This window comes from Meriones unguiculatus, chromosome 8 (assembly GCF_030254825.1).
Source record: "Meriones unguiculatus strain TT.TT164.6M chromosome 8, Bangor_MerUng_6.1, whole genome shotgun sequence".
NCBI lineage: Eukaryota > Metazoa > Chordata > Mammalia > Rodentia > Muridae > Meriones > Meriones unguiculatus.
Window position 1 is genome coordinate 48,247,978 of NC_083356.1, and position 25,767 is coordinate 48,273,744.

The 25,767-nt window shown below is 38.9% G+C and overlaps 1 protein-coding gene across 2 annotated transcripts in view; it reads right to left on the minus strand.

The window, feature by feature from the left end:
• Slc30a8 (solute carrier family 30 member 8) overlaps nucleotides 1–24,772 on the minus strand; it is a 38,630-nt gene extending 13,858 nt beyond the window's left edge. The window contains exons 1-4 of one of the 2 annotated variants that reach the window (XM_060390569.1): nucleotides 24,405–24,475; nucleotides 23,502–23,504; nucleotides 12,490–12,686; nucleotides 2,294–2,440 (exon numbers count right to left, since the gene is read on the minus strand). In XM_060390569.1, coding sequence (XP_060246552.1) covers nucleotides 2,294–2,440; nucleotides 12,490–12,686; nucleotides 23,502–23,504; nucleotides 24,405–24,475 — 418 coding nt within the window. Of the gene's footprint in view, nucleotides 1–2,293; nucleotides 2,441–12,489; nucleotides 12,687–23,501; nucleotides 23,505–24,404 lie in introns of both variants that reach the window. The other variant, XM_060390568.1, reaches the window with a different exon arrangement.
• Between the last annotated feature and the right edge of the window lie 995 nt (nucleotides 24,773–25,767).

The following is a 25,767-nucleotide window of genomic DNA, read 5'->3' on the forward strand; positions in this document are numbered from 1 at the left end:
GATCCCTATGCATGTGGGATATTAATCAGTATGTTCAAGTTGAGCAAGTCCCACACTAAGCCCATGCTTAGAGATGGCTCAGAGGTTAAGAGCACTGGCTACTCTTCCAGAGGTCATGAGATCAATTCTCAGAAACCACATGGTGGCTTACAGCCATCTAAAATTAAAAAAAAAAAAAAAAAATCTGGTGCACTCTTCTGGGATGCAGGTGTACATGCAAACACACATTGTATACATAATAAATAAATAAAATCTTTAAAAAATAGAAATATATAGTGAGACAGGAGTTGGGACAATAAAGCCTTCATACCAACCTCAAGGACCAGCACTGAGATCTAAACATTCGGCAGGGATCCAAAAGCAACTAGTTAGAAAAGAAACACATGAGGACACATCCTAAGTGCTTCCATGGTGCTACATGATTTCCAAGAAAACAGCTAAGCAAGGCCAGCACATTGGCCAGACTGGGCTGTGGATTTACAGGGCCCACGGAGGTACTGTTTGACATGGCAGCCACCAACCATGTGCAGACTTTTAATCAGACATTAGATCAAATTAAAAATATTGTTATTAAGTCATACTAGCCACACTTAAAAGTCCCGATACTTACATCGTATCCTGTATTTCAAAATATTTTGTCTAATAGCAGAGAGTTTTATTGAACACTCTTGGTCTTTTAGAATATCATAGATTTCCATAGTCGGGGGGGGGCATAATCTAAGCAGAGATGTGAAATTCTGGCTCTACTTTGCCTTAAAAAGGAAACATTCTAGTGCTAGAAAGTGTGGAGCACATGTAGAAATTTGTGCCAACAAATGCTGAGCCTTCAACCAAACTTCCACGACTTCCAAGTGTACGTTGCTCAGTGGCAGGCACAAGAGTTCCCTAAACTCAATCTCTCCAATTTTCTGTCACTGTTTATTTCTCTCTAACTGTTGAAGGGAGGCCAATCCAGAACACCAGCACGGATAAACTGCTTAGTGTGAAGACAGAGTTTCGTAGTATTCTAACCTCTTAAACCAGTAGTCCCCATTGTTAGTGAGCACACTGTCGGTGTGTGCCAACAACTTTCACTGCGAAGGCCAGCCATGAGGATTGGGCCACCCATGCATTGCCATCAGCTCCCCTTTTCCTTGACTTGCCAGCCAATGTAAAATCATAGAGCGGTAGCTACATATTTGCAACTCTGACACAAAATATTCCAACAGAAATTCCTCCAGCCAATATAAGAAAGCACAGAGAAGGGAAATACTGCTGCAATGCAGCGGGGGTTGGGGGAGAGATGCTAAAAACAACCCATAGTAAATACTTCCCAGACACTGAGCACTTCTCATAGGTCTAGCCACTTCCTGGGCAAGAGCTGACAGTCACTCCGTGAAAGAAGCAGCTCTAAGAAAGGACAAAAGAGTGAATTTTATTTCCTCCTCTTCTTTCTTGTCATCTCTTTCTCCCACTTCATTGTTATTGATGATTAGCTAAAGAAGTATTGAGCTGAGTCATGCATTCACTGAGTGGCTGTCTTGGTGCATTTTCTGCTGCTGTAACAAAATACTATAGACTGGGTAATTCATAATGAACAGATTTTTTTTTCTCACAGTTCTGGAAGCTGGGAAGTACATGACCAAGGTTCCTGAAGTTGGCAAACATTCTATACCACATCATAGCATGGCAGAAGAGCAAGCATGTACAGGGCAAGACCTCATCCTTCTTACCGGTATCCCACTCCCACAATGACAGCATTGGCCCACTAAAGAAAGCACAGATCTCATGCCTGCACGAAGTCCCATCTCAAGACCATACCAACAGCCACTAAATTCCAACATGAGATCCAAAGGCAGTATTCAAAATGTAGGAGTGACCTTGTGAGTGATTGAGAAAGCCCCTGTTTTATGTGTGACTCTTGAGGGACGAGTCTCTGAACCCTGATACTCTGTGGCTCTAATTTGTGATACGGCAGAAACTTTGCTTTCATCCTCTCTCAGAAGGATGCAGAGTAACTGAGAGAATAATTTCCTAGTTGTTGCCTCACAGAGACCCTGGGGATGGGGTGGCTGCTGACATGATACAACATTCTTGCTGTCCCACAGGAGCAGAGGAACTTCCTTTAATCTCGCTGTCAGCTGAATTAATGTTGAGAGCATACATCCCCACATGGCTGTTCTCTCCTAAGCACCAGCCTTGTGGTCCAGAGGGAATTTCTGAACAAGGCTTTGCTCTTTATCTTCCAGATTTTAAAACTCTGTTTGACTCTGCATCGCTCTGCTTTCACTGTTGCACAATCACAGAACTTTACCTGCTCGATACCATCCAAATGTCAGCCGCTTGGAAGGGGGCCTTGAGGACAACCATAAGGAGAAGAGGCTGAGCAGGAAGCTGGTCATGTCAATTAAGAGATGAGCAGCATCGGTGAGAACGGCCAGACTCCCAGCAACGTGTCCACCTATGAGATGCACAAAACAACACACTGGCCTATAGGCTCGGAATGCAATTAGGACTTACGTGCATAGTAAGCACAGTAGATTCACACAACTGGGGAAGAAAAAAAGTTATTGAATTCAAATTAAACCACCTCTTTTCCCCAATGTGAAAAATAACCATGACCCCCAAAAGCAAATAAATTTAAACACGTAAAAATAAATGTTAAGGGAGTCATTTCTGAGGTTGTGGAAGCACACAGAGAGAGGCATGATGAGGGAAATACAGACAGCATCTCACTTAGGCTAGGCAGGAAGCCTCAGGAACAGGCCTACAAGTATGTATGGCTGTAGAGGTGTTGACGAGATTCATGGGGTCTCATGATCCAGGCTGTAGGCTTGAATGTCTGTCTGAAAAACAGCATTACATTCTGGCTCACAGACTTGTTATTTACTTGTAATTTTACCACAGTCTCTACTGCTTCCCTTTGTTCTGATGAATTATACTACCTAGTTGCACTGGAGATCCGTGTTCTAAATAGTGAGAGAGCAGAGCAGAAAGGAGAAATGGAGGCACCAGCCAGTGGACATACCAAGAGTGTGAACAATCTGACAAAGCATAGGCTAGAAAACCGCAGGCACATGAGCCCACCTTAATTTTCTGGGCATTTGTGACACTCCTACCCCTTCCCTCTGTTTCTCCTTCTAAAAGACCTCCAGTCTCCAGAAGAGAAATTAAAGAAAAATTGTGTCCTTTCTTCCTGAACAGGGCTTGTTGTTTGAAAGCAATAACCTTTATTGCTCTCACTACCTCTTCCCGGCAAAGAGCGTGTGCTGACTGATGAGTCGTTCCTGCAGCTGTTTACTGCCTGTGTGCTACAAAGCAGCCGAGACTGTCAGTCATCAGACCCTTCATCATCTGACTCACCTTGTCTCCCCTAATGATTAAAAAAAAAATGCATAGACGGCTTATAATTGCAATGATCCCCACAGACTGGTGGCTCGAGCTGTACTTAATAACTGATTTGTCAAAGTTTAATGGTCTGAAGCAAAGTAGTCTTCAAGCTTGTTACAGAGCTGTCGGTGCAAAATCGGGAATGATTCATTAGCCAAAAGGCAACATTTTGCTAACAAATCAGCTGTCCTTCCAATTATCCTCTAATGTTCCTCTATCTGCCAAACTTGGTTCTGATAATAAAGCTGTGTTAATAATGCATTATTTCTTGCCTGGAGAATGACTACATGCAGATAAGCAGCATGCTACAGTTTCAACCATGAATGATGAGGTTTCTATGTGCCATGCTGCAATTGCCCACTAAGTCAAGGGAAGAAAGTATTGAAGGAATTCTTTAGCAGGCTCAGCTGGTCAAGAGGCAACCAGGAAGGCAAGAAGCTTGCTTTGATGCAGAGACCTGGGACCCCACAATCATTTTCCAACCATCAGAGCTGGTAATAAGAACTATTCAGAAAAGTATGGGCACTGCCGAGTGCTACAGAGAAAGCTGTTTGCAAGAGGTAGCATGTGCATTTGCCTCTGCAAGCATGAGGCATTATTGACCATTAATTCAACTATCCAGCCAGCACTTATTGAGTCCTTGCTGTGCATGGTAACACAAGCAAAGTACACAAAGGTAAACAAATTATAATTCCTTTCTTCAGTGATCTCCTAACACTGCACTGAAGACTTGCTACTTTCCTGGGACACCAGAGCACTGTGGTATTCAGGAACTTTTCAAAGAAGGGCTGAGAATTAGCAAGAAAATAGTGGGTTTTCACTGATAAGCAGGAACTCAGAAAAAAGAAATAAAAGAATGTTTCACTTTTCTGTAAAAAGAAAGGAAAGGAAAGGAAAGGAAAGGAAAGGAAAGAAAAGAAAAGAAAAGAAAAGAAAAGAAAAGAAAAGAAAAGAAAAGAAAAGAAAAGAAAAGAAAAGACATGAGCCATATCAGAGGATTATGGGAAATGAGACTGAACAGGTGGACTGGAGGCACTAGAGGAAGTGTTCCATGTCAAGCAAAGGAAGTTGAAGGTTACGCTATTGGATAAGGAGATCAGGAATTTCAGGCAAGGTTACAGCATGTTAAGATTTGTGTTTGAGAGAGATCTTTGTCAGCAATACAGAGGCTGTCCTAGGGGGAACAAGAAACTGATGGTTAGAACACACGGATCTGGAAACTGTTATGTGACACAAACTCAGAACGACAAATATCACATGACATGAGGATCCTAGCTTTTAGTGTGTGTTGGGGGGTGTGTAAATGTGTATAATCTATGAAACTAGAAAGAAGTCCATGAAATGAGGGAAAAAAGAATTATTGAGGAAGGAGAAGAAAGTTGAAAGGAGGATCTAGCGGTTGAAGGGTATAAATGGCGAACAGGGACAAGAAGGTGAAGAGGGAGCAAGAGAATAAACGAACAATTATATTTCAGAATACTATAATGAAATTTAATACTTGGCGTGCTAATTTAAAAAAGCCCACACAGCAGTAATTATTGAAAGAAGCTATGGTGAATACATGAAGCAGAGTGCTGTCTGCTCTATTTCTAGCCATGCAATATGTGTGCAGAATGAGCTTATAGCAAGACAGCGCAGTCCCAGAGGAGACTCAGCCCTGGAAACAGGTCACTTGCGCCCTGTGGAGTGAAGGTGACAGTACGACACTGAGCCTGCATCCCCCAGACTTAATCATTTGGCTGAAAATTCCCATGGCACTTTCCATGAAAAGACAGATGCGCTGGCAATGCTGAGAAAAAGAACCGTTCGCCTGATGATATTAATTTTTGTGGGGGTTTGGATGAGAATACCCCCATATTTAAATACGCCGTCCTCAGTTGGTGAGACTGTTAGCAAAAAGAAAAAAGAAAAAGAAAATTAGGAAGTGTGGCTTTGTTGTGTCCCTGAGGTTCCAAATGTCTCCATCATTACCCGTTAGCTCTCTCTACATTATGCTTGTGTCGAGATGTGAGCTCTCGGCTACAGCTACAGCCCCACCTGCTTGCCTGCTGCCATGCTGTTTGCCGTGATGGTTATGAATTCACACCCTCTGAAACTGTCAGCCTCAAGTAAACTTTTTCTTCTACAAATTGTCTTGGCCATAGTGTCTTACCATCCCAATAGAAAAATAACCAAGACAGCCTTGGGTCCATTCCTGGGCTACACTATTCTATGGTGTTAATTCTCACACAAGAATGACTAAGCTAGTTTATGAGTGACCTTTAATTACACTGGACTATTTAGTAGGGTGTCTCAAAAGTTTCAGCTATTATTTAGCAAGTATTTAAAATATACCATACTTTTCAGAGTCCTATTTTTAAATTTTCCTAATTTGCAGGAACCTCAAAAAATATGTGACCTGAAATGGGATGACAGACACAGGAGGAATTAGACAGAGAAATAGGAAGGGCAGTGTGATGTAGATTTAGTGATTATGTATAAAGTTCTCAAAGGGTAAATATTTTAAACCAAAACTGTTTGTGACCTGAGTCTCTGTGATACTGTAACAGAACAAAGCAAATAATAAAAAACTAATAATCAAATATGTGAATGTCACGCATTACAGCTACATCTTTCTCTTAGCAAGATAAATTCTCACTCTCAAATGTGTGTCTTCCTCATCCTGCTCCAGCTCTACATCACTGCCTGGCAATATCCTTCTTCCTCATCCTTATGTAACACTGAAAATGGTACCTCAGATGCCTCTCCCTGCCTACCATCAATTGCTTCCAGCAATGACACACTTGAGCTTATTTTCCTGAGTTCTCAGTGTCTGCACTTTATCTTTCCAAACAGAGATGTGTGTTCACATCTGCAATATTAACACCCCTCCCTTTATGGCCTTTGAACAATGAAGAATTTTTACAAGACACAAACACAGCCCCAGTTTGATAGCTCCAAAGATCCAAGAGTGAGTACACTGTGCCTTTCTCCTTCACTCCTTCTTCCCCTACACTGCTCAGCACACTGTGGTAGTAACTCACCAGATGCACTCCGATGGCCTGATTCTCTCCTATTCTAAATACCAGTTACAAAGCAAGCTCTGCTAAAGGAACTGCTTTCCCAGCTGGACCCCCAATTACTATTCTAGCTGTGTCTTTGACACAGTCTGGTTTAGGTAGTCTCTTTCAGGTCTTTTTTCAGAGTCATAAAAGCTTAATCTATATGAGATTAAACAACAGGCATATGTTATTAGCTTCTATAAATGAAAATGAATCTGGGGATAATTGAGCAGGTGTGTCCTAATCTAAGGATCAAAAGATGTCACTGAAGCAGATTATTGAAGGCAGGTAAAATGTAGATGGATTTCTGGAAGCTGCTGGGTTTCGTCATTCTATGTTAATACTTCTAGAGAAAAGAGAGTAAGTTTTTATTCAGCCTCTTTATATGAAGACTAGAAATGCTTTGAGAGGATCAGGCTTGTAGCCATGGTAGACAATGAGAAAGGAAGATGAACAGAAATATCCATCTCCCTTAAGCTGCTGTGCCTGCACCTCTATAGGTGTTACTCCCTGTCCTGTTTCAGACATGCCCACAGAGATATCTGAAGATAGAGCCTGAGAACTGCCACCTCTCAGACCACAGGCATATGTTTATGATTTTATAGACTGATTTATACATTTTTAATTTAAATAGAATTGCATCACTTTTGGCCTTCTATCAAAATATAATTGTACATTTCATTTGGAAACTTCTTAACTTACCCTTTAGGCCTTGCTCAGAGTCCGTATCTTGAGTAAGGACTTTCCAGACTCCCCTAAGAAGTCTTGAGAATAATCATTATTTTATCTGACTTCAAGCAATAGGTCTGCTGAGGACTGGTCTTGAATGATGGCCAGGGCTTTAATGAGAGTAAAACTTAGAGAAGATTTTTGTATTTAAACAAAAAGACAAAAGCTACAAGGACCCTAAAGCATAGATTTATTTCACAGAGAATGAATAATCTCTTTGAGTTAAAACTGAGTAAGTATGTAAGGATGTGGCAAGAGAAAAACATTACTAATTTATATGGTAGGCTGATTGTGGAGTATCTCAAAAGATATTTCAAGGAAAGAAATTTCTTTTCTTTTTCTTAGATGTCTAAAACTTCCAATATATTGATCACTTTTCATTTGGGAGAACAAAGTGGGGTCTGGCATAGACGCAGCTTCTGCACAAGTCTCTTTCAATTACATATGCCCTGTCGGTTTAGTCCCATACTCAACAAGCAAAGGGAAAGTGCTGAGGACTTTTGAAGATGGGTGTAGTGCTTTAAGAGCCGTGTTTAGAACAATAATCAGCTTGATGTTGACTCAGCAAGTATCAATCAATGTCCATTTTATTTCTGTCCTGATGAACTCTCTTGTTACTTTAATAGATCTACAGTCATAATCTGATTTTCAAAAGCTCTAAAATTCTAAATATGAGAAAACTCCACGGTAGAAACATGGCTGGTTTTGGTAGCTAGAAAATACAGTGCAAAAAGGAGCTAGGTAGAACCTATTTTCATCTATTCTCCTTTTTCTACTTATTTCTGCTTGCCTCTAGGTAATAGAATGCAAAGGGAGCCCCTAAAACATTGGTAGCAGTGCTGAACAAAGGAGAAGTGACAGAATTGTAAAGGGAGTCATCATCCCATGTATAGCTAACTTACAGTTTTCATTTACATATTTGGGGGGAAAATGAGACAACACTGAATTCCGAAAGCTTCAAGCTGAGGAACTCAAAGAGAAAGCCATCACATCCCATTGTAGAAAATAATTTTGAAATTTTCCATTAGGTGAATGGTTTTAGAAAAACTATAGGAGAGAAAAAAGTACTGAAGAAGTAGACATTTTGAGTTTACCAGTGAATGAGACAAAAGCTAAAGTATAAATTGAAAAAGCAGCTAAAACATTCTCTAGAAGAGATGATTACAAACCATATGGCTTACTTATTAAAATAAAATTATTAAAAATCAGTTTTACACATTAACTCATGCAACTATGACTCAAGAAGCTTACAATGCATCAAGACAGAAAACTACAGCTAAAATTTAGTTATTAATAAATGTTCATATTTTTCTGTTAACTCACATGACAATAATATCATAATTAGATTGGGTAAGAACAGAATGAGTTTGTGTTTAATTTAAAAAACAAAAAGAAATTAATAACCATCTTACTTTTTTGATAATTAGAGGGACAACAGATATTGTAATGTTTAAATCATATTATGTTACTGCCAGAGAATAAAAACTCAGATCAAAGAACAATCAGAAACACTTTGTTACTTATAAAAGGTTAATACATGATAAAATATATTAAATATCAATGGGAAAATAACTATACCATGATGTTGAAAAACTTTTTATCTGTTTAGAAAACGTATTTTAGTCTTTGTTGAATACAAAATATCTAATTTTACATTGATGTGAAAGTTACATACAAAAAGCTGAAGAAAATGTATTAAAATGTCTTTATTCTCTAAGTGGGTAAAGATTATCAAGTAAAAATAAAAAATCAACTCAGAGTGAAAGTTTCATAGTTACCATTATTTAAAACCTAAATTTCCTATAGAAAATTTTAATCTTTTCAAGTCAAAGCACAAATAAAAAGGCAACCAACAAACTAAAAAATTAATTATAAAGACTATAGCCTGGACTTAACATCACAAAACATAAGTGGTTCCAAGAGATAAATAAAATAATTTGAAAATTTCTCAACTAAGAAGGCAATAAGATGTTTTCTGATGGGAATTGCACTGAATCTGTAGATTTCTTTTGGTAGGATGGCCATTTTTACTATGTTAACTCTACTGATCCATAAGCATGGACAATCTTTCCATCTTCTGATATCTTCTTCAATTTCTCTCTTCAGAGACTTGAGATTTTTACATACAAGTCTTTCATTTGCTTGGTTAGAGTTACACCAAGATACTTTACGGTTTGTTTGTGGCAATTGTGAAGGGTGATGTTTCCCTAATTTCTTTCTCAGCTTCTTTGTCTTTTGTACACAGGAAAGCTACTGATTTTTTTTTCTTTTTTTCTTTAATTTGTATCCAGCCACTTTGCTGAAGGTGTTTATGAGTTGTAGGAGTTCCCTGGTAAAAATACATGAGTGACAAGGGGTCACTCATGTATACTATTATATGAGCTGCAAATACAGACCTTAAAAGAACAATTCTCAAATTCATATGAAAAAAAAAAACCCAGAATTGCTAAAACAATCCTGTACAATAAAAGATCTTCTGGACATATCTCCATCTCTGATCTCAAGCTGTACTGTAAAGCATGAGTAATAAAAATTACATGGTACTGACATAGAGACAGACTGGTGGATCAATGGAATCAAACAAAGACCCAGAAATAAACCCACACACCTACAGACAACTAATTTTTGACAAAGAAGCCAAAAGCATACAATGGAAAAAGGGTAGCATCTTCAAAGCAAATGGTACTGGTCTAACTGGATGTCTACATGTAGAAAAATGCAAATAGACCCTTATTTATTACCCTGCACAAAATTAAAGTCCAAGTGGATCAAAGAACTCAACATAAAACAAAACATACTAAATCTTTCAGAAGAAAAAAGTCTTGAACTTATTGCCACAAAAGACAACTTCCTGAACACCAACAGCTCAGGCTCTAAGATCAAAATTTAATTAGTGGGACCTCATGAAACTGAAAAGCTTCTGTAAAGCAAAGGACACTGTCAACAGAACAAAACAACAACCAATAGACTGAGAAAAGATCTTCACCAACCCTATATCTGACAGAGGGCTAATATCCAGAATATATAAAGAACTCAAAAAATTAAACACCAACAAACAAAATAATCCAATTAAAAAATGGGGCACATTCTCTGTTTAGAGAATTCTCAATAGAGGAATCTCTAATGGCTGAGAAACACTTAACATCCTTAGTCATCAGGGAAATGCAAATCAAAATGATTGAGATTCCATTTTACACCCTTCAGAATGGTTAAGATAAAAATCTGAAGTGACAACACATTCCAGAGAGGATGCAGTGATAAGGGGAACCCTCCTCCATTGATGGTGAGAATGTGAACTTGCCCAACCACTTTGGAAATCAATCTGATGCTTTCTCAGAAAACTGGAAATAGTACTACCTCAAGACCCGGCTATACCAGACCTAGGCATATACCCAAAAGATGTCCAACAAGGACATTTCCTCAGTTATGTTCATAGCAACTTTATTTGTAATAGCCAGAATCTGAAAATAAACCTAGATGCTCCTCAACCGAAGAATTGATAAAGAAACTGTGGTACATTTACACAATGGAATAATACTCAGCTATTAAAAACAAGGAAGTCATGAAATTTGCAGGCAAATGGATGAAACTAGAAAAGATTATCTCTGAGTGAGGTAATGCAGAACCAGAAAGACACAGATGGTATATACTCACTTATAATAATAGGATAACTATACTAAAATCCACAGATCTAAAGAAGTTAAAAAAATAAGGAGAACCCTAGGGAAGATGCTTAATTCTCATTCAGAATGTCAAACAGGATAGACACTGGAATCAGTGGAAGAGAAAGAACTAGATGGGAGCCTACCATAGATTTCTCTGAAAGACTCCACCCAGCAGGAGATAGAAGCAGATGCTGAGACTCACAGTGCCAAACTTTGGGCAAAGCTCAGAAAGTCTTGTGGAAGAGTGGGGAGACAGAAGGACCTGAAAGAGATAGGAGCTCCACAAGAAGACCAACAAAGCCAAAAATGTTGGGCTAAGGGGGCCCTGCAGAGACTGATAAAACCACCAAGGACCATGCATGGAGAAGACCTAGACCACCTACTCAGATGTATCAGATTGGCAATTCAGTCTCCATGTGGGTACCCGAGTAAGGGGAGCAGGGTCTGCCTCTGTCATGAACTCGATTGCCTGCTCTTTGATCACTTCCCCCTGGTGGGACAGCCTTCCCAGGCCACAGAGGAACAGGATCACTGCAGTCCTGATAAGACTTGATAGGCTAGGGTCAGATGGCAGGGGCATAGGACTCCCCCTTTCAGTGGACTAGGGGAGAAAGGTAGGGGAAGAAGAGAGAGGGAAGATGAGACCATGGGACCGGGAAGAGATGAGGGAGGGGGCTACAATTACATTATAAAGTGAATAAATTATAGAAAAAGTAAAAAGACCAAAAAAAAGCAATAAGATGGAAGTAGATGATACACAGCGGGACTAAACACTTTCAACTAATAAGTGTGTAAAATATTCTAACTAGTAATTGAAGCAGTGACTACTATAGGACTCTTATATACATCAACAAAGATTTTATTGTGTTTGTGTACTTGTGTGTGTGTGTGTGTGTGTGTGTGTGTGTGTGTGGTTCAAAAGAGTGTCAGACCCTTTAGAGCTGTATTTACAGGTGGTTGTGAGCTGTCCAACATGGATGCTGGGAACTGAACTCAAGTCCTCTGAAAACAAGTACTCTTAACTACTGAACTATCTCTCCAGTTGCAACAAAGATTTTTAAAGAGTTGGATGGAAAATCACTTTTATGAGGATCCTCCATACTGTTGAATCATTTCATATGTCTGGATATAGCTTTGACAGAATGATTCAAGGAATAAGAAAATTATTCACGTCTTTCAATGAATTACTTCAATTATTTCCATTTTAAGAATCCCTTTCAAGGGATTAAATAGAAATGTAGGCATAATTATATCAAGATTTTCTTCATTGTAGTATAATGCAGAAGCAGGAAAAAATCTCCCTAAATGTCTAACAATAGAGAAATGCTTATGTGAATTATAGTGGCAAGTATCGTTTGGGCATAAAAAATATTTTAAACAGTATTTGATAGCATAGATAATAGCATTCAGCATGGTCTCAATAATGTAAAAGAAAAAAAAAAATCCATGAGCTATGCACAGAAGATGTGCTGTAGGAAATACTCTATGGTGTTATTAGAGGTTATCATTTGAATGACTTTTTTTCTTCTATTTTTCAACTTGACTACCATGTGCCTGTTGTCATTCTATACATGCAGGAAACATTACATAGTTCTTTAGAATAAGAGCTTAGTTGTTCTTCCCAGCATGATGCAGGGTTTCACTAGTTTGCAGGGTAGGCAAGAGTTTTCCTGGGCAGCACTCACCCACCACCTCTGCCAGCATAAAGATGAAGCATATTGCTGAAGCAGCACAGAGCCTCCACTTAGCATGCGCTTGCTTGCTCGACCTGTTCTCTGTGGCCTTGTTGCTGCTGTGGCAGTGATGGATGCCTCCTGCCTCTGGCTGCTCTGGCCTGTCTCCAGGACACTGATCTTTATTCACAGGTTTCTGTCGAAGTTCTCTGTTGAGGATGATTTTGACAGGAGCAAGAAGTGAACATGGTTGCAAACACACACCCTTCCTGGCAGCCCAACCCTTTCCCTATGAGGCTCTTAGGACATTGGCAAATCAGCAAAGGAGTTATAAGTCAGGGCTCTTTTTACATTTCCTTCCAAACTCACAGTGGCTGTCAAGCATTGCCCTTGTTGAGCTATGGGAATAGAAGAAAAGAAATAGACATACTTAAAGGCAAGTCTTTCTTAGTTGTTTCATTAAAAGATTCTGGATATTGTGCTGCTAAACCCACCACCATCATCAGGGTAGGTTGTAAGGTATAGTTAATGTACAGCCATACACAATACTTCTCCAGGCTGAGTTCATGGGGGACCCTCAGGCACCCATTTGCAGAAAACTTATATCAAACACTCACTGTTATGATGAAATCTAGATTCTACTTGTGTGTAATAATAAACAGTGATCCTGCTCCAACACAAGCTTAATTTGGGGGTTTCCATAGAATCATAGATGGAGAGACTATTGATAAAATTTTGCCCAACTGAATCATTTCATAGTATTTAACTGAGATAAGTATGTTTCAGAAAGATAACTTGAGGTCAAATAGGCACAAAAGGAAAAGACAAAACAAACAAAAACAAAACAAAACAAAAAAACCCACTGTTTTATCACCATGCCACAGACTAGTTGCTGTTTCAATATCAGTCTACCTAAAATCAATTTATTTTGGTGCAGATTACACTGTCCATGGAGCTTGAACTAATAGGATGTTTTAAATTCAATAAACTTATTTGAGAACACTAACGATGTTCTCAGAATTAAGAACTTTACATTTCCATTTCTCAAAGTTCAAATTATAAATTAGCTTCTATTTGAAGCCTATGTCATTTGGATTATCACCATCTGGAATTAAACTTTGATGGTTTTGGCTTAGCAAATAAGTATTAGGATCACTCTAATTATTGTCATATTTGATTTTTTTCTGAAAGCTAACATAGCTGATTTTCATTAGAGAGAAGATAGAATTACAAAAAAGCACAAAGCACATGAAAATTACTAGTAACCATACCTCCCAAACACAATTACTGATATTTCACTGGACAGTGTTGCAACATATAGATATACATTTTCATACAATGAGAGTCCATACTGGTTAGAATGTTTGAGTTGTACATACACAAGACAAAAATTGTGTTGAAAAAGTAATGCATGAGAATTGCTGATTCCGCTACTGAAAACACTCAGAGGTGCCCAAGCTTGAAGAACTATTGGGCAGGGCCCCAGAGCCTGTCTCTCCTTCTCCAGCTATGCTTAAGCCTCAGACTCTTCCCACCTCACCTGACATGCTTGATGGAGTTTATCAGACTACATTTGTGGGGTTTCCTATGCAAGTGGAGAAGTTATCTGCCATAGTTTGAAAGGTCCCCCACACACTCTTGTGTTCCATTTCTTGATTTCTATTTTCTATCTGTGAATTTTATAGTTCCTCCTTGACTTTGGTCTTTCTCTGTGCTTCCTGGTAAAGCAGCCCTGAGTGCTCAAGGTGAATGTTCCCGTCACAATGGAGCTACTTTGTCATGTCACGAAATACAGAAATCTCCTGAAGCCATGGCTAAAGCTAAATACTTGCTCCCTGAACTTGTTTTTGTCAGGTATTTGTCACAGCAACGAGAAAAATAATAATCTCTCTCACAACTGACCTGAGAGTCTGGAGCAAGTCATTTTTGTCAAATGGGACCTGGGGCACTCTATGCAGAGGACTATTAGCACTGACCTCCTTACATGTAGCTGCCTGAAATCTACCATGCTGCCTCCTAGAGCTTAGAGTAGAACAAAGTCTACCCCCATCAACTCTGTGCAGAGCGGGCATTGTCTCTACACTATTGTCTGCAGAACAAAATGTTTTCTTTTGTTGTTTTTTAAATTTATACCATTTTAATATTTATGCCTCACATATCTTATCAAGAAAACATTCCTAATCCAAGATTCATAGGTTTATACTTGTTTTCTCTTGGAAGATTTAGAACTATATAATTTTAGTACCTTACCTTAATGCCCATAATCCATTTTAGTGAAAATTCTTAGTATGGTGTCAGAAACATATGCAAATTATTTCTTCTGTTCATGAATATTTAATTGCCCCAAAAAAGTATGTTGAAAAAAAATCCTGTTGACAGGCAATTGAGCCATCCAGTTGGTTTATATGTGCATTTATGCTGGTCTCACATGTTAATTTAACTGTGTATTTATTTGCCTTTCTTCATGTTTATGTTCTTTGCTGGTTTCATATACATACATAATAAATTTCACTTGTATTTTTTATCCTTTATTACTCTCTTTTGTCTCTTTACTACTGAAATCCTCTTGCCTCTCATACATTTATGTCTCCTTTTTCTGTGTGACTTTGTGTGTGTGTGAGTTTAGCTGGATGAAAAGAAAAATGTGCTCTCTAGAGTAATAGTGGCATGACTATTATGGGGATAACCAAATGTTAACTTTTGAAAACAGAGTATATGACAACTTGTGAAGTTGGTCCCAAGGACTAGGGTGTTGCCATGATAGGCCTGACCTTGTTTCTTCTTAGCAGAATGTGGACTTTGGATTAGAAAAGCAGTTGAATGCTTCAAGCAGGACTTAATGGGCCATACTAGCAAGAACACGGAAGACAGCGGTGCTGAGAATGATTTGAACTACGAAGGTCCAGTTTATGAGGTTTCAGAGAAGAGTATTACTATTTGGCCTAGTCAAATTCTTATGGTATTTTGGTGAAGAATATCGCTGCTTTTTGCCTTTCTTTGAAAGGTCTTCCTGAAGCTAAATTGGAGAGTTGTGTATTAACAGCTTTGGCTGAAGGGATTTCCAGACAGCCAAGTCTTGACAGTGTTCCTTGGTTATTAGTAACGGTGCTTATACAGAGCTATATGAAAAGAGCGAGCTGCGCAAGAAAAATAAAATAAAATAAAATAAAATAAAATAAAATGCACAGTTTGAAAAGAAAAGGAGCTTTTTGGTTTTTTTGTGTGTGGTTTTGCTTTGTTTTGTTTTAAATTATACTTTATTTACTTTGTATCCCCCCTCTAGTTCCCTCCCTCTTCCCCTCCCAACCCCTCCCTTCCTCCCCCTTCTCCACACATTCCCCTCCCCAAGTCCACTGGTAGGGGAGGGTTTCTTTTTCTTCCTTCTGATCCTAGTCTGTTAGGTCTCATCAGGAGTGACTGCATTGTCTTCCTCTGTGGCCTTGTAAGGCTGCTTCCTACTCAGGGGGAGGTGATCAAAGAGCAGGCCAATCAGTTCATGTCAGAAGCAGTCCTTGTTTCCATTACTATGGAACCCACTTGGACACTGAACTGCCATGGACTACATCTGTGCAGGGGTTCTAGATTATATCCATTACATGGTACTTGGTTGGAGTATGAGTCTCAGGAAAGACCCCTGTGCTCAAATTTTTTGGTTCTGTTGCTCTCTTTGTGGACCTCCTGTCCTCTCCAGATCTAATTATTATTTCCCACTTCTTTCATAAGATTCCCTTCATTCTGCCCAAAGTTTGGCCATAAGTCTCAACATCTGCCTTGATAGTCTGCAGGGCAAAAGGGGCACCAGGAAGTATAAACAGATTAAAGAAAACCCTCATGCTAAATTGAATAAAGAGAGTGGTGACCCCAGACCAAGACCCTACAAAGCTAAGCTTCCAGCTTGTGAAAAGGAATTAAAGAAAAGTTTAGGGCCACCTAAACTTTTACTGAATTAAAGAAACGTTTAAAGATGTGGTGGCACACACACCTTTAATCCCAGCATTCAGAAGTCAAAGACAAGTAGATCTCTGAGTTCAAAGCAAGCCTGATCTACAGAGAGAGTTCTAGGACAGCCAAGCTTAGGCAGTGAAGAAAAACATTGAGAGCAGAAAGCTGATGAATGGTGGGGGGGGGGGGGAGTTTCCAGGCCCAGAAAGCAGCAGAACTTGGCAACTTCTGCAACTTGTTTCTAACTTTAGAGTCAAGGATACAAAAAAAAAAGTGTGTTTGTATAAGGAGGTGTTGGAATCTCTCTCTGCAACTAAGGATAGCCACTGAGGCCAGACAGGTGTCGGTGATATCCCTGTATGAAGGCCCAAATAGGCCATTGCATACAGCTATGAATGTGAAGCCAGAACTGTCTTGGAGACTCCAAGATGTTGGCGATGCTAGAGTCATGGGATGGCTGCTGGGGAAAGCTGCTAATAGGAAGTGTAACTAGCCCAAGAGAATGCAGTATGTTGCAATCAACAAAGCTTAAAGGAGTTGGAGATCTGAAGAGTGCTTTGACATCAGACATGGAGATGAGAATTTGAAGTTTGCCCAGCTGGTTTTCAGTCTTGCTTTGGTCCAGTATTTTTTCATTATGCTCCCTTTTCTCCCATATAGATCCTGTGATCTTGTATGTTGGAAGCATTTGATTTTGATTTTACAGTGGGTTACCCTTGAGTCTTAAAAGAGTCTCTGAACTTTGGGTTGTTAAACACTGTTATGTGAGACTTACAGACAATGGGGACAGTTGAAGTTGGAATAAATGCGTTTTGCATTATGATATGGTCAGAATCCTATGGGGTCCAGGATGTGGAACATGGTAGTTTGAATGGCCCCATAGACTAAAAGATTTGGCATTATTTGAAAGGATTAGGACAAGTGGCCCTATTGGAGTAGGTATCACCTCATTGGAGGAAGTGTGTCATAGGGGGAGGACCTTTACACAGCAGAAGCTCAAGCTAAGCCCAGTGTCTCTGTCTCTTCCTGATGCCTACACGTGCAGATGTAGAAGCCTCAGCTACCTCTCTAGCACCATGTCTGCCTGTGTGCCGCCATACCTCCTCCATAAAGATAATGGACTATCCTGTGAACCTATAAGCCACCCTCAATTAAATGTTCTCCTTTCTGAGAGCTGCTGTGGTCATCGTGTCTCTTCACAGCAAGAGATACCCTCATTAAGACAGACCTCCGTGTTTAAGAGGGTTGTTCTGTTCTTATTCTCTTTCGTTACTATATAAACTGTGGTGTCTGTTTGTTAATTTGTCTTAAAGGGCATCTTGTGTGTTGTCATAATTATATTGAGTTCCCATATCAGGTTTTAAAATTTGACATCTTAACAAAATTAATTCTTCCACTGTACCAACATGGGTTATGTTCTAATTGAATTCTTTAAGTCCTACAATGTTTTGTAAATTATAGTATAAATTTGAGCGTTTTTATTTATTTAATGAATTTTTTATCTCTAAGTTATTGTGTATAAATGTTTTGCTTGCATGTATGATGTCTATGTACCACATGCAAAAGCCAAAATAAAGCATTGGATCCCCAGGGGACTACAGTTGCAGGTGGTGTGAGTCTCCTTGTGGGTTTTAGGAATGAAACCCAGGTCCTCTGGAAGAGCAACCAACGCTCTTGATCAGTGAGCTGTATCCTCAGCCCCTGTTTAATGAATTCTTAGGCAATGTGTGTGTACGTCATTGTAAGTAGAATTGTTTTTTAACTTTGTTTTCAGGGGTTTTTGTTATTCCTATACAAAAATACAACTACATTTGTATTTATCTGAGGAAGAAATCTCTTGTGTCTGTATGGAAGCATCGCCCGTCAATAAAAAGCCAATGGCCTGTTAGCTGAGGCAAGAAATAAGGAGGTGGGAATTCTGGAGAAGGGGCCGGGGACTTGGGAAAATAGCGAGAAGTGGAGGATTCACCCCGGGATTCTGAAGAAGATGGAGGTATGAAACTGAGCAGAGGTAACCAGCCATGTGGCAGAACTAAGGACAGAACAAATGGGCTATTAGTTATGCCTAGCTATATTGGCCTAGGATTTTGTAAACATATTTAAGCTTCAGAATCATTTCAGAAGCTGGGGTGTGGAAGGAAAACATGCATTTACATTTATCATTTACTACCACTTTACTGAACTTACTAAATCTAAAGTTTCTCAGTGTAATTTTTTTTAGTGTTTTTATATATAAAATATATAATCATTTGGAAATAGAGGTTTTTTTTCTTTTTTTTTTCTTTCTAATCTAGTCTCTCACTTAGTTTTTGTGTACAGAAGTAAGTCCTGGCTAACATACACAGTGCAATATCGATTAGAAGCAATGAACCTGGACACAGTTATCTTCTGTCTATTCTGGAATATTTTCAGACTTCATAATTATGACATTCCATTTTATGAGAGTAAAGAAATTCTCCTTGGGGCTGAAGAGAGATCTATGGTGGTGCTTTGTCCCGAAGAACCTGGTTTCAGCTCTGAGTGCATGGGAGCTGATAGCCACCTACCAAGTCAGGCAACTCACCACCACCAGTAGCTTCATAGGGGCCCAGCGCCCTCTTTTGGCCTCCTCAAGAACTTGCACTAATTAATTTTTGGCTTTTTGACACAGGGTCTCTCTGTGTAGCCCTGGGTATTTCAGAACTCACTATGTAGATCAGGCTGACTTCAAACACTCAGAGATCCACCTACCTCTACCTCCGACGTGCTGGCATTAAAGGCATGGGACACCATTCCTACATGCTCTTTCTCTTAGAGTTCACTAAGTATAAAGAAACTACACAGTAATAGTCACCAAATTTGGGGGATTTGGGGGTACTACTCATACGTTTCTCTCTCCTTCTAGTACTGCTAGTATGTGTGAGTTAGTAATTTTAGTAATTTTTGTCCATGTACCACATTTCTGTAATGTTCTGTTCATTTTTCTTTAACTTTTCCCCTCATTTTCATTATAGTACATGATAATTATTGTTTTATTTTCAAGCTCATTTACGTTTTTGTTGGCTTTTTTTTTCTTTCTGTCAGTTGATGTCAATAGCAAAGGTCTGTTATTAGGCCTTTCTAGCAATTTTTTTTTAAATTTGCTTAACATGCCTTTCAACCCTAGAATTTGTATTTTAATCTTATAAGTCCTATTGTTTTGTAAATATTCAATATTGGTAGACTGTCACCAAGTCTCTCATTAATTCTTTTAACATAATTACATTTTGTTCTTTTGCTACATTATAGAAGCTGCTATTAAAACATTTTAATTATAAGTCCAACATTTAGATTCATTTAAAGGTGCTTTCTATTATTTGTTTTTTCCCACAATTTATGCATTTATTTCTGTTTCTTTGTGTGTTGTAATTTTGTTGAAAACTAAAATCTTTAGTATATTTATTGTCATAATGCAGATAAAAATCCTTGTGGATTTTTGTTGTTGTTTGTTTGCAGTTTTGTTGTTATCGTTGCTGTTGTTCATTTCTTATTTGGTGACTTGGTTTATCCAGTTCAGTGGAGTCTGTTTCCTCTGGTTTTCCATGCCTGTGAATCCTCTGTGTTCCTTGAAAGGATCCATTTCTGGAAATGTGTCTTTAACCTATCCTCACCCTCAGAGGAGGAGGGTCATTTTAGTTGCATTTACTTTGCCTTTTTCCATGGCCTCACTCTTAAGCTTAAGGTCATTCTGTCTATAGCAGTATTTCACTCAGAATTTGGGCTCTTTAGTTGCGCTACTGTTTTCAACTGTGCTCCAAAATATGAATTACTCCACAATGTACGTGGTTCAATCAAATTTAGGGCTTGTGTTAGTCTGCTTGAACTGCAAGAAAATATCACCGGGAGGATAACTTAGCACAACAGAAATGCATCTTCTCACAGATCTGGAGTTTAGAACTTCACGGCCACTGTGATAGTAAAATTCTGCATCAGAGACGTTCTTACTGGATTACTGATGGCTTTCCTCTATAACTTCACATGACTTTTCCTCATTGTACACATGGAGAAAACGAAAATGAATTCTCTGGTTTATCATACATAACATTCATTCTTTTAAGCACATTTAAACTTGGTTACATCCTTAGAAGCAATACTGTTCTTCATAAGTTCATAGTGGGCCTTCAAGTGCCAACATGTGAATTTGGGAGTGGGAAACACAATGTTCAACTAATAGCAAGCCTCTTTGATGGATTACTTTTTGGTGCCCATCTGTGGTTAGCATCAACTCCAGACGGGATTTTTATTTCTGACTTTTTTTTTTAATCTCTTGCTGTTGCTGCTAAACTTTTAGCTGCTCTTTCTTTTACTGGCTTATTTCTGTCAGGAAGCCTCAAGCCCACCCTTCATCTCTCAACAGAAAAACAAGAACTCTATTGTTTTCCTCAGTGTTCTTCTGCTTGGAAATACCCAGTCTCTCCCTTTTTACTGAGATGAGTGGGTTTTGAGAACATGTTGTCTTTCATTTTCTGCATGTACCCTTAGGACAACTCCAGAGAAAATAAAAACTATAAAACTTGCCAGTTCAGTGTTTGTTAAGAGCTGGGGAGAAAGCTCAGTCAGTAAAGTTCATATCTGGCAAACAGAAAGGCTTGAATTTAATTCTTGGAAACCATTTTTTTTAAGCCATGTATATGGCATGTGCTTGTAATCCCAGCACTGGATAAGCAGAAATGAATGGCTCTCCAGGAATCGCTGATCAGCCACCCTCACCTACCTAACAAGTGCCAGACTAATGAAAATGGTGGGAAGCACCTGAGGATTGTCTTCCATGTGCACACACATCAACACACACACACACACACACACACACACACACACACAGGCACACCCACATTGTGGAAAAGATCCTAGCAGCTTATCTCTACCCTCCATCCCTATTCATGTTTCCACTGCACTTCTTTAACAATGAAACATCACCGAAATAAGAACTGCAGATGAAGAAGAGTGTGCACCCTAGTGACAATGGCACTCACAAGGCTCAATATTCCTTTGTCCTATAGTGAAGTATGTACAAAGATGCACCCAGCAATATCTGTCATGTTAAAATCCAGGCCTTAGGGCTGGCTATAACCCGTTAACATGGTAACAGTGATACTGCTGTGGGCTTAGGCTATATGACAGTTACTATCTTCCTGTCCTGCTCTTTTTCTATCCTAAACTGCCATATCAAGAATCTCAGGCTGATACAAACATATAAAAGAAAAACAGAGACTCTAGCGAAAAATCAACACAAAGACCCCAGGCATATAAGTGAATGCACCTTGGACCTTCTAGCCTAGATACCAGAAGAAAAGAGCCTCCAGAGAAGCTTAAGTTATTACTCATAGGATTATGTGCTATAAGCCACCAGGTGTGGGAGTAGCTCATTGCAAAACAACAGCTATAGAAAACAATCCCTCTGTGGAATTAGGCAACAAAGGTTTCCTTCAAGATTAAGGATCTTTACAGCATATAACAATTTAACTAGGAAGCTAGTGATGGGTAAAAGAAAGCAACAGAGAGAAGATTCTTAGGAGGCAAAGCTCTGAAATGTAAGAAAGTCCACAAGCAAGAAGACAGGAAGAGTTTGGGGAAGGACTAAGAGATCTGAAAGATACAGATTTTCTCAGAGGCAATTAGATTAGGTTTGGGGGCCCACACAGTATGGTGTGGATGCAGGATAGGAAAAGATATTAAACTGACCAAGTAAGAGCATAGATCCTCTCAACTTTCAAATCAGCCATCTGGCCTTACAAATGAAGAGATCGGAATTTTAAAAAATGTTCAAAATTTTATCTCTGTATTTAAAAAGAAAATACTGAGACAAATAGGATGATCATTGGAAATAGGAGAAAACAAGTAACAGGACAGGAGCCTACCACAGAGGGCCCCTGAAAGGCTCTACCTAGCAGTGTATCAAAACAGATGCTGCGACTCATAACCAAACCTTGGGTAGAGAATCATATGAAAGAAGGGGGAGTTAGTATGATCTGTAGAGGACAGGAGTTCCAAAAGGACCAAATATATTTGGGCACAGGGATCTTTTCTGAGACTGTATCTCCAACCAAGGACCATGAATGGATATAACCTAGAACCCCTGCCCAGACATAGCCCAATGCAGCTCAGTGTCCAAGTGGGTTCCTTAGTTAGGGGAACAGGGACTGTCTCAGACATGAACTCAATGGCTGGCTCTTTGACCTCCCCCGCAACCCAACCCCCGAGGGAAGAGCAGCCTTGCTAGGCCACAAAAGAGGACATTGTAGCCAGCCCTGACCTGAAGAGACCTGATAAGTTAGGATCAGATGGAAAGGGAGGAAGACCTCCCCCGTCAGTGGATTTAGAGAGGACAGGGAGGAGATAAGGGAGGGAGGGTGGGGTTGGGAGGGAAGGAAGGAGGGGCTACAGCTTGGGTACAAAGTAAATAAATTGTAATTAATATAAAAAACAATAAATAAAAAACCTGAAAAAAGAAAACGCTGAATATTTTTATGACTTTTATAAGCACTATGTCTTGAAAACCATACCTCATTCACCCTGTGAGGTGAATAAGACCATTACTATAAACTTTTGGCTGCTTGTATTACAGAATTCTAAAAATCCATTTTAAGGGAATTATTGTTATTTCAATAATATTGAACTATTCCTAGGGATAACAGCATGTTGTTCAGACTTCATATGAGGCTTTGTTTTTATTATTTATGATATCAGCAATTGACACCTCAAATTTTCTCAATGTGTGATAATAGATGTCTCTCATATAATATTCATTTGTAAAACAAAGTTATTAATAATCTTAAGGGAAAGTCCTTTTTGCAGTTTTAATATATTTGATGTAATCAAATACAGTGCCATTTTAGATTATGACTTTGGCTCTAAAATTTTCTCTACATGCATCTATTTTAAGTTTTCACTTACAGACTTAACACCCACTTGGAGTGAGCTTCTCATGTATACTAAAGTTCCCATTCTGACATATCTCTTTCTTTACTTTGCAATGATCTTGTTATGAAAAAAAAAAAAAAAACTCTCTCTACTTTTTTTTTTCAGTGCTTGGAATTGAACCCAGGGTTCAATTCTCTAGTCACACACTCCACCACTAAGCTACATTCCTAATTCCAATTTCCTTACTTTCTTTACAAATATCCCTTAGATCTATTGTGATTCAAATTTTTTAGACTTTATTCTGTTACTTCTTATTTTTATACCCAAGTAAACAATAACTTCTTTTAATGTCTTCTTTTAAAATTCTCATTAAATGTCCCAGTATTATTCTATATCTACTCTGTAATTACTTCTTTTTTATAGACAATTCATATCAGCCTCTCATTTTTAAATAAACAGACATCTAGAATAGAAAGATTTTTCCATTATATACACACCACATAAGATAGATATGTTCAATCAATAATTGTTTTAAAATGAAAATCAAAGAATATATTTATTACATATGACACTGTAGAAGACATTAAAAAAGTAGAACTATGGAAAACATGAAATTCAGCTACATTTATTACAAGTACATCTACTAATAAAAGATAACCCATTTATCACTTAATCTTGAGATGACTATAACCCTGGTTTGAGCCATTATTGAAAAGTATGATTTTTCTTCCTAAATATGATTTTGACAGTTTACTCTCTAACTTAAACATTGAAAGACAGCAACAGTAAACAATTAGATTGTTCTTGCCTATTTTCTGTAATAAAAACCATAGAAGATTGAAAAAAAAAAATAGAAGAAAAAGAAAAAAAAAACTTCAGTTAATGCTTCCTTTATGGCTTATAATGTTGAAGGAATCAGAACAACTATGCAGTCTACAGCATGTTTCAGGATATTAATCATACAAATCAGTGAAGCTCTCCTCAAATGCTCCAAAATGATCCTAATTTGCAAAGCAGAAATTTGCCATTCTAAAGTAATAATATATGTTATTCTTCTGGGTACTCAACCCACAGAAAATGGCAATGTGGACATAGTATCTAGTTACCTGTCCAGAGTGAAAGCATACATCTTGGTGGCTTGATCATTCATAAGGTAAGTTCTCTCAAGAAACTCCATAGCAGCCGGCACCGAGCTGCTGATGTTCGACTCCCTGTCGAGTTGTGGAAGCAACAGAAGCACGGAGGTTATTATCGTCACACAGTTTCCTAAGAAGACAGAATGAGCCTTCCAGTACTTGGGTTAACAGGCCTCCTGCATCAGTGTTGTTGGTAGTTCTGTGAAGACCACAGTCTCCTTTGAAGATCACCTGCACTCCTTCTATCACCTACAGAAACTGCTTTTCTGGGAGAATTGAAGGTAGAATCATAAGAAGCGTGAGTGTGTGTGTGTGTGTGTGTGTGTGTGTGTGTGTGTACATGTGCAGATGTATGATCTCTCCGTGTTTTCTAAGGGCTGGAGTTGCTCTGGGATGGCCTGCTAATGCTGATGTTGGACACTGACCTTCAGCACACACCCGAGTGAGCTGCAAATAATCACCGTCTGTCTTTCTCTACACTAACCTCATTTTATTTGCTTTTTTTCATTTTTTTTCTACAAACATTTCTCCTGGGGTGTAGCTCAGAGATGAAATCTAAGCAGATGCTAGATTTTAATTCTCCTCCTCTAGGACCATTTTGGGATTCCACTCCTAAAGTGGGGAACAACAATTATCACCCACTGAAATCTATGATCTGAATGTACTCTGGATACGGCATCTTTAATACGTCCTTGACAAGCTTTCTGCTCAGTAAACAACAATGTGCAGGGTAAACCGCACCTTTCGTGGCTGGACTGTCCTCAGCTGAGTATGGAGTGATGGTGTAGACACATCAATCACAGTTGATCAGGAATGAAGCCTTCTGGGTTGTTCCCAAAAGAACTTCAAGTCACAAAATTGCAAGCATTAGTTACCTTCCTTTGCACAGATGAGAAAGAGTAAGAGCCTGATCAAATGACAGTCATTTGACTGTAGAGAAAAGATCTATTTAGACTTCCTGGAAGAGACTGAATGGCAGAACAGAGAAGGATGAGCACCTAAACCACTGAGCCCTCGTTGCCTTTTCCCTTTTTATTCCCTCTGCTGAAAACTCAGAGAGGTACCCCTCACCCTAACGTCATGGCAGTATGCCATTTTGTTAAGCAGAGATCACTCTCAGTGATTGATAGGACCAATGTTATCCTTTACAAGGAGAATGGGATGTCAGTGGTGCTGGGGGTAGGCCATGAGAAAGAAGCTGCCCTTGTCTGAGGTCCTCTATCACATCAGTGGGGAGCCATACATATAGGAAACCACAAGACCTCAAAAATTCTCATTTGTAATGTGAATTCTAAGAGCTCTGCATTGAACACTGTTGTCTGACTATTAACTT